Genomic DNA, 15,532 nt, shown 5'->3' with positions numbered 1-15,532 from the left:
AAAAAAGGAAAAGATCCAATGAGTCTAGGTTTTTGCAGCTGGCAGATATAACCTGGAAATGAAAGAATGATAACTACAAGATCTGTCTACTGGCTGGACACTGATTACAGTGGCCAAGACTCTAAGTCTTACTTAAATGCACTTTAGCTTTGAAAACTAATCCCAAAACAATAAAGCTAGCTAACTCATGGATTTTCTGTGATTATAAATCAAGTTCCTTTTTTTCTCTAAATCAATTTTTATCAAATCTGGCTAATGATCAGAATCACCTAAAGAAATGATGCAAAATACTTTTGGGGTCTCTGCTTTCTGAGCTTCTGATTTGGCAGTCTGGATTAAAGCCTGGAAATATGATATCCATTTTAAATGTCTCCAGTAATTAAGAAAACAGCCAAGTGTGGAAACCACTGACCTAAATCAATGACCATCCAATTAAAACACTGGATTATGGTAAGTTGTTTGCTGGGCATGCCATTCCAATAGTTCAAATGCAATCAATCCTATTCCAGATCCTCACCTTTCATGTAAATTTCTCCACTATAATTGGTTTTCATGAAAACAGGCCTCAGTTCACAATATCATTTTCTCTGCTTTACAAAATAAAGGCCTACCCTTTACCCAGGCTAAAATTTATTATATGAAATTTATTACTCTAAAGACACATCCTCCTTTACTGATTATCAAATTACCATGAACCAAAAGAGCTGTCTTCATTACCTTGATTTATATACCATACTACCAGGAGAAAATTATGATATGAGGAAGAGAATAATGCTCCCCCACCCAAAGCTGTCCTAATCTCAAAACCCTCCACATATGCTGTATAATATGCTAGGAAAATTAAGGTTGAAGATGGAATTAAGTTTGCTAATCAACTAACCTTAAAACTGGCAGATTGTCATGGGTTATTCCTGTAGGTCCAAAGTAATCAAAAAGAATCTTAGAAAGTAGAAGAGAACCAGGAAAAGAAACACAACAATGGAAGGTCAGATGATATGACCCAAGAAATCAACTCCCAGAGAATCCAGGAGAAATGTAGCCTGCCAACACCTTAACCCAAAGATATCTGTGTCAAATTTGCAACCTATAGAACAGAATAATAAACCAGAATCATTGAGGTCATTTGGTTTGTGATAATTTGTTGTAGCAGTAATAGAAAACTAACACACAGAGTATTAGAAAAAATGCCACTGGGATCCATATTGGAATGATATGAATTCAAATGCGTAGTAAAATGTGGTAGTAATTAAAAATGTTTATTGAAAATGTTGCTTCTTACATCTTTGGACTATTGTTAAAGAATATACCACTATTTTTAAAAATGTTTCATTGGTACATTAAAATTGTGCATAATAACAGGATTCATTGTGACATATTCATACATGTACATACTTTGTATATAATTTGATCAATTTAATTCACCAGTACCCTTTCTCCCTCTTCCTCCTCCCTCAATCTCCTTCCTCTTCTCTACTGGTCTTTCCTCTATATTTATGAGATTCTCCCCCTCTTTATTTCCCCAGATTTTTTCTGGTTTCCACATGTAAGAGAAAACATACAACTCTTGACTTTCTGCATCTGATTTATTTCATTTAATATAATGCTATGAATTTCCATTAATTTTCCTGAAAATGACATAAGGTCATTCATTTATGACAGAATAAACCTCCATTTTAACCACCTAGGATGGTTCCATAGCTTGGCTAAAGTGAATTGTGATGGATATGAATATGATATATTATTATAGCATGTTGACTGAAATTCATTTGGATAAATACTGAAAAAGTAATAGAATTGGGTCATTTGGTGGTTTTATCTTAGTCTTCTGAGAAACCTCCACACTGACTACCATAATAGTTGTAATAATTTATGATCCCAACAGTATAAAAATGTTCCCTATCCCTGTCCTCACTAGTATTTATTATTATCTGTATTATTTGATGAATTCAGTTCTTACTGGAGTAAGATGAAAACTTAATGTAGTTTTGGTTTGCATTTCCTTCTTGAAAGGACTAGTAAATAACTGAAAGCAAAACATGAATTTAAGCATAAAGGTCTTAGTTAATTCTCAATATATATTACCAAGAATTGTCATTAGTGGTAAAGAAAATACTTAGTGATTAATCAAAACAGTAAATGTTAGGGTCATATTTTTATAAAGCTGTATTGCAATATAATTCACGTCATATAATTTATCATTTTAAGTGTAAAATTCATCATTTTTTCCCAGTGGTTTTTAGTATATTAACAGAGTTGTGCAAACATCTCAATGATCAATTTTAAAACATTTGATTACTCCAAAAAACAAATACATGCTGATTAGCAGTTACTTATCATTTTTTCTCCCAATCTCACAGCTATACAAAATTACCAATGTATTTTCCTGTTTCTAAGGATGTGCCCATTCTGGATATCTATTTTCAATGGAATCATATAACATCTGATCTTTGGTGAATGACTTCTTCCACTTACCATGTTTTCAAAATTCATATATACTATTGCATATAAGAGCACTTTATTTGTTTTTACAACAAATAGCATTACATTGTATGAATATACCACATTTTATCCATTAATCATTTATTTACCATGGGCACTTGGGTTTTTTCTAATTTTTATATGTTATAATTACTGTTAAGGCAGTCATTTGTGTACATATAGACAAGTATTTTCACAACTCTTGGACATATCAAGGAGTGGAATAGCTGGAACATATGATGTCTCCGTGTTCAACTTTTTGTGGAACTGCCAAATGTTTCCCAAAGTAGCTGCACTGCACTATTTTACATGCCTACTGAAACATATAAAGATTCCAATTTGTCCACATCCTTGTCAATACTTATCTTTTTTTTTTTATTGGTTGTTCAAAACATTACAAAGCTCATGACATATCATCTTCCATACATTTGATTCAAGTTAGTTATGAACTCCCATTTTTTACCCCAAATACAAGTTGCAGAATCACATCGGTTACACATCCACATTTTTACATAATACCATATTAATGACTGTTGTATATCTTTTTAATAAAAAAAAAAACAAATTATCCTAGTGTGAATTGACATTTCATTTTGTTTTGCTTTACATTTCCCTAGAGGTTAATGATGATCATCATCTTTTCGTGTGCTTATTTGGCCATTTATAGGTATCTTCTCTGAATACATATAATTGAAATATTATTCAGTCCTTTTACCATTTTGTAATGGGGTTGTCTTTATATTTTTTCAGTTGTAAGATTTCTCTATATATTTTAGATTTATATCCCTTATCATATAGAACACGAAAAAAAATTTTAAGTGGATTACTTCTTTTCACTTTCTTGATGGCATTCTTAAAATAAAAATGGTTTTAATTTTGAGATTCAATCCATTTTTTCTTTGGTTGCTTATCTTTTCGGTGTCATAGCTCAGGAAGTTTTGTATAACCCAAGGCTTCTTCTAAGAGTTTTATACTTTCATTTCTTATATTTCATTCTTTGGTCCATTTTGAGTTACTTTTTGTATATAATGTGGGGGGGGAAGTCCAACTTATTTTTTTTTTTAATGTAGCTGGATCCACTCAGAGTAGAGCTGTGTCACAATAAGTAGGAAGTGGTAAAAGGAAAAGGTTGTGGCTCATATTAATATCACAGACTTGCTGTCCTTACTGAGATTTAGTAGGTTTTCAAAAATATTACATCATTCACCATATGCCCTTAGGACAATATCTAGAGACTTAATTTTTTTTTTTTTTTTTTGTATCAGGGATTGAACCCAAGGACACTTGACCACTGAGCCACATCCACAGACTTTTTTAAAATATTATTTAGAGACAGAGTCTGTCTTACTGAGTTGCTTAGGGCCTCACTAAGTTGCTGAGGCTGGCTTTGAAACTTGATCTTCCTGCCTCAGCCCCCTGAGCCACTGGAATTACAGGTGTATGCTACCAAGCCTGGCTGAAACTTAAATTTTTAATATATAATTTTTACTAACTGTGGTTTATTTCACTGAAGAACAAATTTGTGCAATTCTTCACAACTTCATTTTGAAAAGTTATTCCTAGATTCACAATTTTTTAATTATACAAAGCATTATTTATAGGATTGCCAAACTATTCTTGACATCTTAGATAAAACCTGTGGATAAATTTTTAAACTGATTTTTTTACTAGATGAGAGGTTTTCTATTAGATATTTAAAACCCCTGAACCTTTCTAATTAAAGTAAGGCATCATCCTTGAATGGATAAAAAAATGTGGCATATGTACACAGTGGAATTTTACTCAGCAATAAAAGAGAATAAAATCATGGCATTTGCAGGTAAATGGATGGTGTTGGAGAAGATAATGCTAAGTGAAGTTAGCCAATCCCCAAAAAACAAATGTGGAATGTTTTCTCTGACACATAAGGAGGCTGACTCATAGTGGGTAGGGAGGTAGAGCATGGGAGGAATAGATAAATTCTAGATGGGATGGAGGGGTGGGAAGGAAAGGAAGAGGGAAGGGGATTAGCAAGGCAGGTGGAATGAGATAGACATCATTATCCAAAGAATATGTATGAAGACATGAATTGGTGTCAACATATTTTATATACAACCAGAGATATGAAAAGTTGTGCTGTATATGTGTAATAAGAATTTTAAATAAATTGCTGTCATTTATTTAAAAAAATAAATAAAGTAAGGCATCATCTTATTTCAGCTTATAAAATGTTTACCGTCTGTGTCTTAGCAAATACTAGAATAACATGTTAGTTCTGGACACTTGTTTTTAGAAATTGCCTTAATCCATCTGTGCTGAAATAATAAAATACTTAAGACTAGGCAATTTATAAACAACAAAAATCTATTTCTCACATCCTGGTGAGTGCAAAGTCCAAGATCAAGATGCTGTCAGGTGTGGTATCTGGTGAGGGGTCTCTGCTTCCAAGACGGCACCTGTTAGTGCATCCTCTTGATGAGATAGGCTATATGGCCTCACAGGGCAGAAGACAGAATGGCAAAATAGGCCTAACTCTGTGGGAAGCCTCTTTTATATGGTCCTGTATTCCATTCATGTTGGAGGAGCCCTGCAGATCTATCACCTCCTGAAGTCCCTAACTCTCAATACTATTGCATCAGACATGAAGATTCAATATGAATTTTGGAGATACCCAAATATTCTAACTATAAACATACTGTCCTGGGCTCCAAAAATTGTTGTCCCACTCATATATTAAAGGTGTTATTTCCATCCTGAAATTTTAACTGATTATCATCAACTCAAAATTCTACAAGAGTTTTATTTAAATATGTAAATCATATAACTCTCTCCAATTAGGAGCCTGTAAAACCAGAGAAGCTCTATATTTCCAAAATACAATTGTAGACAAGTACAGGACAGACATTCCTATGGAAGGAATTAGATAACAAGAAAGTGGTAATACATCCCAAGTAAATCAAAACCCCAAACAGAAAACATTCAATCTCCTTCTTTGAATCCATGTTCTGCCTTTTACACCCTGGGGTGGATGTTGTATCACCAAGATTTCATTCTTTACATCTTCTCCTTATACCCACAGCTTTGCCAGACACAACCCAACCAGATACAACCCAACAGCAGCTCTGGAAGGCTGGAATTGAACATTGCAGGGTCTACAGTTCTGGGATCTCAGGGCTGGTTCCACTCTACAGTGCGACTAGGCATTACCCTTTGCAAGCTTTCTATGGTGGCCTGCCCACAAAGCGGCACCAGGCCTTACCCTAGTGGTTGCTTTCTTCCACGGCCCAAGCTGTCTGGGTCTCTCTGAAGCATCCTCTGAAAACCATATGGTCACTACCAAGGCTTATGGCTGGTACCTTTCAGAAGGGCAGCCTGAATTGTATCTGGGCCTGCTTGCACAATATTCAGGGTGGTTGAGGAGCACTGCACTCAAATTCAGAAAACAGAGACCTGAATTATCAGGGTAGCAAATGCTGAGGTGCCATGGGTACCCAAAGCCCTTTCTCCTCAGTCCTTAGTACTCCAGGTTATGGGAGAGGGGTAACATTGATGATTGTCTTGATAAATAGCATCTGGCTTCCTTTTATCCATACTAATCTCCTAATGAAATGATACTTGACCATACCCCTACTATTTTCTCCTGAACAAACTTTTTCAACTTTGTCAGGCTGAGAACTTTCCAAATCTTTAATGTCTGCTTCCTTTTAGTTATAAACTCTATCTTTATCTCACATTATCTAAGCACTTTGCTTAGATACATCTCCTCCCAAATATCCTGGCATATCACTTTTAAATGCTTTCTAAAAGTTCTAGTGCAAGGCTTCTAATCAGACAAGTTCTTTGTAACTTTTCACAAAGATGGTCTTTCCTCCATTCTTCAGTAAGATATTCCTCATTTTCATCTTAGACATTATCAGAATGGAACCATCATATCTCTACTAGTATTCTGATAATGATTACTTGGCAGTTAAATGATCTCTAAGATTTAGTTTATATAGTTCTCCTCTTCTTCTGAGTCCTCACCAGAATTGCCCTATGTGTTCTGTTTATAGCAATATAGACTTTTTCTAATATTTATTTTAGAACACTTCCAGTTTCTACCAGATTCAAAGTTACTCTCTTTCCTCTTACCCAGTTCCAAAGCCATTCTCATATGTTTAGGTATTTATTGCAGAAGCACTTTACATCTCTAAACCCATTTTGTCCTCATCTGTGAGGCTATTCAGTAAAAGTGGAGCATATAAATTAATCATGGTACATCCATTCACTGTTTATCTCTACAACCCAATTACAAATCAAGTTTCCGTCTATGCAGGGGTCAGCTTCCAGTTGTCACTTCTGTTTCATTTGTTTGTATATCTGTTTCTTATCACTATATGCTGTTTTTTTAATCTCCTTCACTTCACAGGTCTTCATATCTGGTTGAACAAATTCTATCATTCTGCTCTATATTAAGCATGTCTAGACTATTCCTCACTTTTTACATTTCAATTAAATTTTAGAACCTGTTTTAATTTTGTTTGATACTTTTATTTTTAAACAGATTTTAAATACCAAATTATTATGGTATTTTATGTTTTTATTAATTATTATTATTTAAATTCTATGTATTTAAGGGTTACAATGTGATTATTTGATACATATATGTTATATAATAATCAAATCAGTATAGCTAGCATTTCCATCTAAACATTTTTTAAATCTTTAATAATAATTATACATATTTATGTGGTACAATATGATATTTCAACATATGTATACAATGTATACTGATCAAATCACTGTAATTAAAATTTCTATCTCCTTACTTTATATTTGAAGATTTCAAGCTTCTTTTCTAGTTTCATTATGTTAATTTAAATGTAATTGGATGAACTTAAGACTTGAGTGATGAAACTTTTATTTTTAAATGTCAGTACTATAAAATGCTGGAAATTACATTCTTTGCGATGATGAAAAAATTGAATCAACATGTTTTAGTGGATAGTTCATCAGAAATAAAGATCAGTGCACATTACTTTTTCATTCACTGTATTAAAATATACATCAGAAGGAGAAAGATAGATTTGGAAAGAGTGAATAGAAAATAATTAGAAATATGATTATAAAATTATTGGTTGAATTGGACATAAAATTTCAGATACTTGCTGGTTAAGTTTACCTTTCTAACAATGAATGGTGTGCTAAGAATTTGATATATATCATTATGTGTTTTTCGATTTGCAGTAACTTTTCTAGAAGACCTCAAATATCAATGGTCTTTACATTTTAAGGATTTAGTATAATGTTCTTTCCATGAATTTATACAAATACACAATTTTTGCTACCCTGATTTACCCAAAACATAGTTTTATGTAACTAAGATCAATTTTGGTATGATCAGATATATTTCATATAACTCTTTTTGAAAACAATATATTTTTAATATTATGTAATATGCATTTGTTGTATTTTCCTTACTCTGTAGTCATTGCTTCCTTCATTTTACATAAAGTATTGTCAGTATTCCTTAGGGGAATCACCTTTTTCTCATTTCCATTCTAATTTAATTTGACTAAAGATAGCCTTCTTGACCCCAGAAATTAGCTGTTTCCTCTGACCTGAAAAATTATTAGGGATGAGCATGTTTTTCACATCAGTAGATAAGATTTTATATTAAGGCTTTAACTGGAAATTTCCTCTAAAATTGCTAATTTAAAATGATGATGACAATGATGCTAATTACCAAGAACTTACTCTTTGAAGAGAGCCCTAAATTATTAGATATGAATCCATTGTCTAATACAGTTCCATGACATGGGTACTATTGCCATTTTTATCACACAGAAGAAAAAAACTTGGCCACAGAGATTAAGTTGCCCAAGGTTACATTGGAAAGCAGTGGCAGGTTGAGATTTTAACCCAGTCTAAGCTAGAATCAGTGTTCTTAACCTTTGCTTATACAGGTTCTATGTCTGGATTTTCTGGGGCAACTACACTATATGGAGGAAGGCAAATAGTTCACCCTGGAGGAAGGCAAATAGTTCACCCTGCATCCAAGGTCAGCTCTGTCCATTTTTCCTTTAAATTGAATTGAGCTGTTTTCTCTTCCTACAACAGTGGTGTGCTGAAATGAACTCAGATCAGTATGAGAACCTATTTTTAATTTTATTGTTGTTCTGGGGATTGAACCCAAGGGTACTAAACCACAGAGCCACATCCCCAACACTTATTTATTTATTTTTTTTTTGAGACAAGAAGTCTCACTAAGTTTCTCAGGGCCTCTCTAAATTGCTGAGGCTGGCTTTGAACTTGTGATCTCCTGCCTCAGCCTCCCAAGCCACTATGGGATTACAGGAGTGTGCAACCACATCCAGCTTGTTAATTTTTCATCAATACTGCTGCTAATTTATGTCACGTTGGTAGCCTGAAGTTGGGCATAATTTCTACCATGCCAAATATTTGCTCTTTGGTAATTGGTAAATACTACAAACTAGGACTATTTAACTTTTTGTTTAATTTTTAGGGTGTGAGGGAGGATGGGTAGGTAAGATCCAGTTGTTAAACATTTAGTGGTACACAATCGCTTATAACCAAGAAAGTTTCAATTAGTACTTATGATAGATTACAATACATCAAGCCCAGACATTGCAAACATGAACTTCATCTGTGCTTTATCAATTTTCAAAACAAATTATTTAAAGTAGATGTCATGTACTTTATTTTAATAATGCAATATTTTCTTGTATAAATAGCTTTCACGGGTAAAATACAACTGCAATGCAACACAGGTTTTAAGAACTTTTGCATAAATACGTCAATTACTTGCTAAATAAATTGTTTTTATTCAAACAAATTGTTTTTATTCAAATGGAAATTGGTCATTATCATTCCCTTGTGCTTGAAAGAGTAAAAAATGGTGCTAATTTTTGTAAAATTCACAGGGCAGAGATTCTTAATTCTTTTTCTTTACTTTTCACTAATTCTTTAAGAAACTCTACAGAGAATAATTAGGTTGGGGCAATAGAAACACTTGTATAGATTTGAAAATATACTGATTGTTATCTTTGCATATTCTTGTAAAAGTTAGTCTTATTCAAATCTTAATTACACAAACAAAAAATAATAAAAAAAATTCTTAAAAAGATATTCTGCACAGCAACTGGCCTAAACTCTTTTGAAAAGTCAATAACCTAAAAGGAAAAAAAAAATCTAGGACTGTTTTAAGAATAGTTGGTCTTTCAGAGTACACTAACCTCTAATGTATACCGTGGGAGAAAGAATAAGCATTTACTATGCTTGCAAAGAAAACAGAAAATGTACTCAGAAACCCTTAGGGAATTTTTGTAATTATAGTAAATATTTACTGAACTATGTTTTCGTAGCATTCTCAGTTGGTTTAGTAGTTATTTGCTTTTAAACTTTGAAATGATAATCAGAGAACTTAGAATGTTTCTTGAAAATCTTTGGTTTGGCAACTTTTAAATCTCTCAAAAGAGTTTAAAATCTTTTTAAATTCACTAGCAGGTTAAGTTTAAATTGCAAAAAATCTAATTGGTTGTTTGATATCCCCACAACCGCACCCCCCCCCCAAAAAAAAATCAAAACATGCAAGAGTCCTGATAATTGCACTAAGTACTTAGAGCTAATATGCAAAGGCAAATCAACTAATGAAAAATTGCTTTTAGCAAAGCACCTCACACTGGAAGAGTACAGCTGGTAATTTAGATAGCACTACTGTGTCTCCAACTCACCTACTTGATATAGACCATGTGATGAATCTTAATTCATCAAGCAGAAGCTCTAGAAATTTCACAGGTTACATGTTCAAATACCTATTTTTTTTTAATTTTAACCCAACACAGATAGAGCACAGATAGCACAATGTAAATACTGATATTTAACTAGTTGTGTTTTAATACCACATAATTTGTAATAGCTCCACTTTTATGTTGTCTACTAAAAGTATAGTAAGGACGTGTAGTCTAGAAGAATAGGGATGAGGAGTTGGGGGAATACCATGTAGCATGATTGGAAGTCAGTATTATGAGTTCATTTGTAGTTTGAGAGAGAAGTGACAGAAAACAATCTGAAACTGGCAATGAGGACTAAAGAAATCTCTCCTCTCGCCTGTAGGTCCAGTGGTACTTAAGGGTGGGGAGAAAAGATAGCGCTACAGGAAAGCAGGATCCTCAGAGGAAAAACCTTTCTTTTTAAAAATTTGTTTATTTGTTTGTTTATTTGCTGATTTATTTATTGCTCCCTGCAATGGGGATTGATCATCCAGGGGCACTCTTCTACTGAGCTACAGCCCTGGCCTTATTTATTTATTTATTTTTTTGTTTTGAGACAGGGTCTCCTTAAGTTTCCCAAGCTACCCTCCAATTTGTGATCCTCCGGCCTCAGCCTTCCAAGTTGCTGGGATTACAAGCGTGCACCACAGTGCCTGGTGAAAACCTTTCTTAAATCAGAGTAGGAAAATTCAGAGAAGAAATAGTTAATTCTGTTGACCATGGAAGGTTGGGGAGGTGTGAGTGAAAAGGACAGAAGAGGAAAAGAAGTGAGTCACTCAAAAGAAGGAGTCTCTCTCTCCTATTGTCAGTTTCTTTATGACATAAGCAGAAGTAAAAGAGAATGAATTTCTGGTGAATTCAAAACACATAAGAGGAGATGAGGAAGCTGTGTTGGAGAGTGAGGTGAGTGTCTGGGGTGCCCTTTTGTCCCTGATAGATCAAGTCTAGGAGGTTTGGGGAAGCAGGGTATTATCAATCTTTGGGTCCCCTTATGCCCCTCTCATGAGGAGGTGAAATGCTTAGAGGAAGGGCTTGATTCTAGTGCACGGATCAAGGTTTGATCTATTGAGGGGAAAGCTTACTTCAAAAGTGTCAAGATAATTAACAAAAATTTTCATAGGAGGTGAAAATGGAGGAGATAAAGTTGTGAAAATCAAACAAATAAAATTTAAAAAAAAAGTGTCAAGATAAGCTTTGACACCTGTTGAATTGAGATGTCCAGAAAAAACCAGAAGATTTTATATTCAAATTTCAGAGTTTATTTCTAATTTATTATGAACATATACCTACTATAGCACTTAGTCCAGGGCATACCTTGTGGTGGTGATGTTAAGGAGACCCTGTCTCAAAACTATAATTGTCAGTTACACAAACATTCCACCCTTTCTTTGCCCAGGGATACAATATTTTACTTTAGTCCTTAAAAAGCTAGTTTTAAGATACTAATTTTATCCATAGACCAGTAGAGAGCCAATCACTAACTATATATAAAGAACTTAATACATTTTCATGAAGTAGAATCATATCACATGTAAATTAATAGGATCAATTAATTAAGCACAATAACTTTCATCCCAGTAGGTCACCTATCAATAGTCATCTATCCTTCCCTCTTTTGTCTATCAAACATCCAGTTTTACGAAGCATCTTTGCTCTAGAAACTGTGCAAAGTAATGGTAAGGAAACCAGTTATGATTCCCGTCCTTGTGATGTTCACAGTCTAGTGAGGAAGGGAAACATTGATCAGGTATTACATGTATGATGTACTATGAGGTTAGAGGTTTCCAAAAGTGCACACCAAAAGAAGCTAAGTTTTTTTTTTTTCCCCCACCAAGAGATTTTACTGTGGGACTGCCCGAAGGGGAAGAAAAGGAGAGGCAGAAAGAGGAGAGGAGGAGGAGGGCAGAGAGAAAGAGAAAGAGAGCAGAGAGAAAGAGGAGGAAGAGGGCAGAGAAGAATCTAAGTTTTAATTATCCATCTGCTGAGGATTATCTGAAGCCAAAACTTCAAATACCCAAAGACCAATTTCTAAAGCCACTCCATCCAAGAAATTTGGTAGTCATAGCAGGAGAGTGAAATGTCAAGGAAATCTTGACAGGTCCAACTTCTTCAGCAAGGTTCTTGCCATTTACAGCTTCTGGGTATATCTTCTGTTTCCCTTCCAGAAACTACCTTGTAGTTTGCCAGAAAATAGAGTCTCTAAATAATTTAGTTGAACTGTACCCTGGCTTTTGTAGCAATAGGATTACATTTGCTTCACGACTGTAGTCTTAGGAAGAACAGCAGAAGACAGCCACTCTGTAGAAGCAGAATTGTTGATTGGCCAGGTCCTTGTTGGCCCCACCCATGAGACATGTTTCCGTCATTCACTGGAGACATCCATGAAGCTATTACCTCTGAGTCTGGCTCTGATGTGTGATGTTTTGATTTTCTTATTACTTTGTCACTAAAGGTAGACCCTTTGGCTAAAATGTAGACTTGTGGTACAAGTCTTACTAAGCAGGTAATGGTCTGCTTAGTACGATCAGTAGTCATTTCATTTTTCAGATGATCTAATCTGTTTTCGACATACACAAAGTTCAACTCAATTTTTGTTATCGTCATCTTTTAGCTTCCTACTAGCTTATTCTAAACTTCATCTCATGATTCTTGATAGAATATTCCCAAACCATCCGTTAGCTACGAAATTACATTGCTCACCTTGTTGTATTTTAATGTGTCATTCTATGCTACTACTCCAAAACCAGATTATAATCTGGTATGTCCAGGTTATTAGAATACAGATATACTCACTGCTACTTGGTGGCAAAAATAATCCATTGATATTTCGAGGTTTGCTGTGATAAAAGATACAACTGATCTTCACACAACCAAGAGGCTGAGTTTCCCAAAAACATGAAATGCTGCAATTTTGCTAGACAAAGGAAGGGGGGAGATGCAAGGATTAGATGCCATGTTCACAATAAAACAATGTGCTACACACAACCAATGTGACAAAATAACCGCAGTTAGTGATTTAGAATCAAGTGTTCTCTGGTTTTCAGTATTTCTAAGCTTTGCTATTTAAAAGATGCAATGGTATTTCAAAAACATGTTTCTCCATTTTTTCTCAGAATTTAAGATGAACAAAGTGAAAAATACATAAAATTAAATAGCGGGAGGAAGAATCATTTGTTTTCTATTCTGTCATAAAAGCATAACTTAAGATTATTGAAATGAGATGCTTTTAACAAAAATGATGATACTGAGTAATTTTACCTGCATTTCCATGTGTCTAAATCTGCAAAGTGGATCTAAACATTTTCTCTCTCTCCATAATGAGCACACAGTGTCACTGCCAAGGGCTTCTTCACAGTGTCGAAATCGGCACTGGGAACCCTACAAAGAAAAAGTAAACAGTGTAGAGAACTCAACATATTAAACAGTAAATTCTGTTAGCGTTTAACAAGAATTAGTTGCTAATTTTTAAAGGAATTATGAGTGTATCAAATTAGAAGTGCAACAAAAACACACTACCCATACAGGACCACAAGTCTACAGTTTAGCCAAAGGGTCTACCTTTAGTGAGAAAGTTGATAAGAAAATCTAATGATTCAACAATACAATAAGCTGCAATTTGCTCACAAAATGCTACTTTGGTTGTCAGTTAATCACAGAATGCATTATGGAATAGAAAATGGAGATAGGAGACTGGTGATACCCCTGACCACACCAAGAAAAGCAGACAGATATTTTAGGAATCACCGACCATATTATAACTGTGGAGACAATCTCTATTGTTCAGTCCTTTCAGATCGTCTGTTAATCTCTGGTGGCACTGGTAAGTGTATTTAAATGGGTAAAGTGAAAGAAGTTTAAACTCTATTATTGTGGAATTTTAAGTAATTACCATGTCATGCTGCATAATATACATGCTTTATGACCTTAGCCTACAAACAATTGCCTATACCTATATATGTACACTGACACTTTTATGTACCAACAAAAACAGATATAGATTATTTCAATGGGCTGCTATTACTATTTTTAATATTAAGTTCTTGTACACACAGATCCACAGTTGCAAAACACTGCAGGCCAAGAGGGACATAGAATAAAAATATTCCATTAAATTCTTCCCTCTTTTGACACGTGTTCCTGGTTGTTTCTTATCTTTTAACTACCCTCTATTTTTGGCTTGTCTCTCTTTCCGTTTTAAAAGGGTAGTGTGCAGAAGTTTTGGAGTCAGATAAGCTGGTATCTGAAATCCCTGGTTTTACTTCTTGCCCATAGCCACAAAGATAAAATGTACCCTTTCTGTGCTCAGTTTCTCATGTGTAAAAAAGAGAATAAAATATGTGACATAAGGTATTGTGGTTGCCATTTTTTAATAATTATTTATTGAGGACTTAAAACCCGTCAGTCTCTGTGCTAAGTACTTGGTGATAAGCAGAGAAAAAGAAAAACCTCTTTTCCAAGCTGAAACATAAATTCTATTATTATTTATCATCCCACAATTTAATCTGAACATAAAAGAAGACAGAAGTAAATTTAATTCCTGTGGTCAAAAAGATTGACTTCAAATTTCCTAGCGGAGATAAACATATTAAACTAAATACATCTTCCCTTTCACTGAGTTCAGACTAGCACAAGCAGGAGGTACCAAACATCAAGTTTCTATATCTATTTGGTTTTAATGAGATCCATTAAACCTAACCTCATTTTCCCCACTTAACTTTACAAACTTTATATTTGGTTGGTTTGTTCATAATATATTTCCCCTTTCACACAATATTTAATTATTTGCTGATACTTTTAACAGAGGAAATTCAGTAATTATGTTAATAAATTTCAGATAGAGAAACAGGTTTATTATACTAAATAAATTCAACTATTTGAATTTATATGACTGGAATCACATTAAACAAAGCAATACAATATATCATATAATGTTGTGATATTAGGAATTTGATATCTCAAGGAGCCATAATATAGCAAAAGTACCACATAGAGATTAAAAAGTCAAAGACACATAACTGACATATATAAGGGTAATTTTAAACCAATCATAATTTAAAATTATCTCAGATTTCCCCAGAGAAATTCAGTATACCAAAAATACATGATAAACTTTTACTTCAGATTTTAAGTATATAAAATATCTTGTGGGAAAACAGTATATTTTGATTCAGCCATGCAAATTATTGCCATATCTTCATTTTACTAAAAAGCTTAAGCATGTGAAGTACTGTAAATTGTACAATATTTACCTTTATGCATGTGGAATTAAAAAAGAAATAGCAGTCATTCCCAACTTCTGCCAT

General features: G+C 33.9%; 1 protein-coding gene across 2 annotated transcripts in view; it reads right to left on the bottom strand.

Moving 5' to 3' along the window:
- C3H12orf50 (chromosome 3 C12orf50 homolog) overlaps positions 1 to 15,532 on the bottom strand; it is a 32,060-nt gene extending 16,528 nt beyond the window's left edge. Inside the window, exons 1-3 of one of the 2 annotated variants that reach the window (XM_027929720.2) lie at positions 15,479 to 15,532; positions 13,488 to 13,607; positions 13,023 to 13,143 (exon numbers count right to left, since the gene is read on the bottom strand). In XM_027929720.2, the coding sequence (XP_027785521.1) occupies positions 13,023 to 13,143; positions 13,488 to 13,607; positions 15,479 to 15,532 (295 nt within the window). Of the gene's footprint in view, positions 1 to 13,022; positions 13,144 to 13,487; positions 13,608 to 15,478 lie in introns of those variants that run through there. The other variant, XM_027929743.3, reaches the window with a different exon arrangement.

Source organism: Marmota flaviventris, chromosome 3 (genome assembly GCF_047511675.1).
Source record: "Marmota flaviventris isolate mMarFla1 chromosome 3, mMarFla1.hap1, whole genome shotgun sequence".
Taxonomy (NCBI): domain Eukaryota; kingdom Metazoa; phylum Chordata; class Mammalia; order Rodentia; family Sciuridae; genus Marmota; species Marmota flaviventris.
The sequence above is the reverse complement of the archived record's forward strand: the minus strand, read 5'-3'. Positions and strand labels throughout refer to the sequence as shown.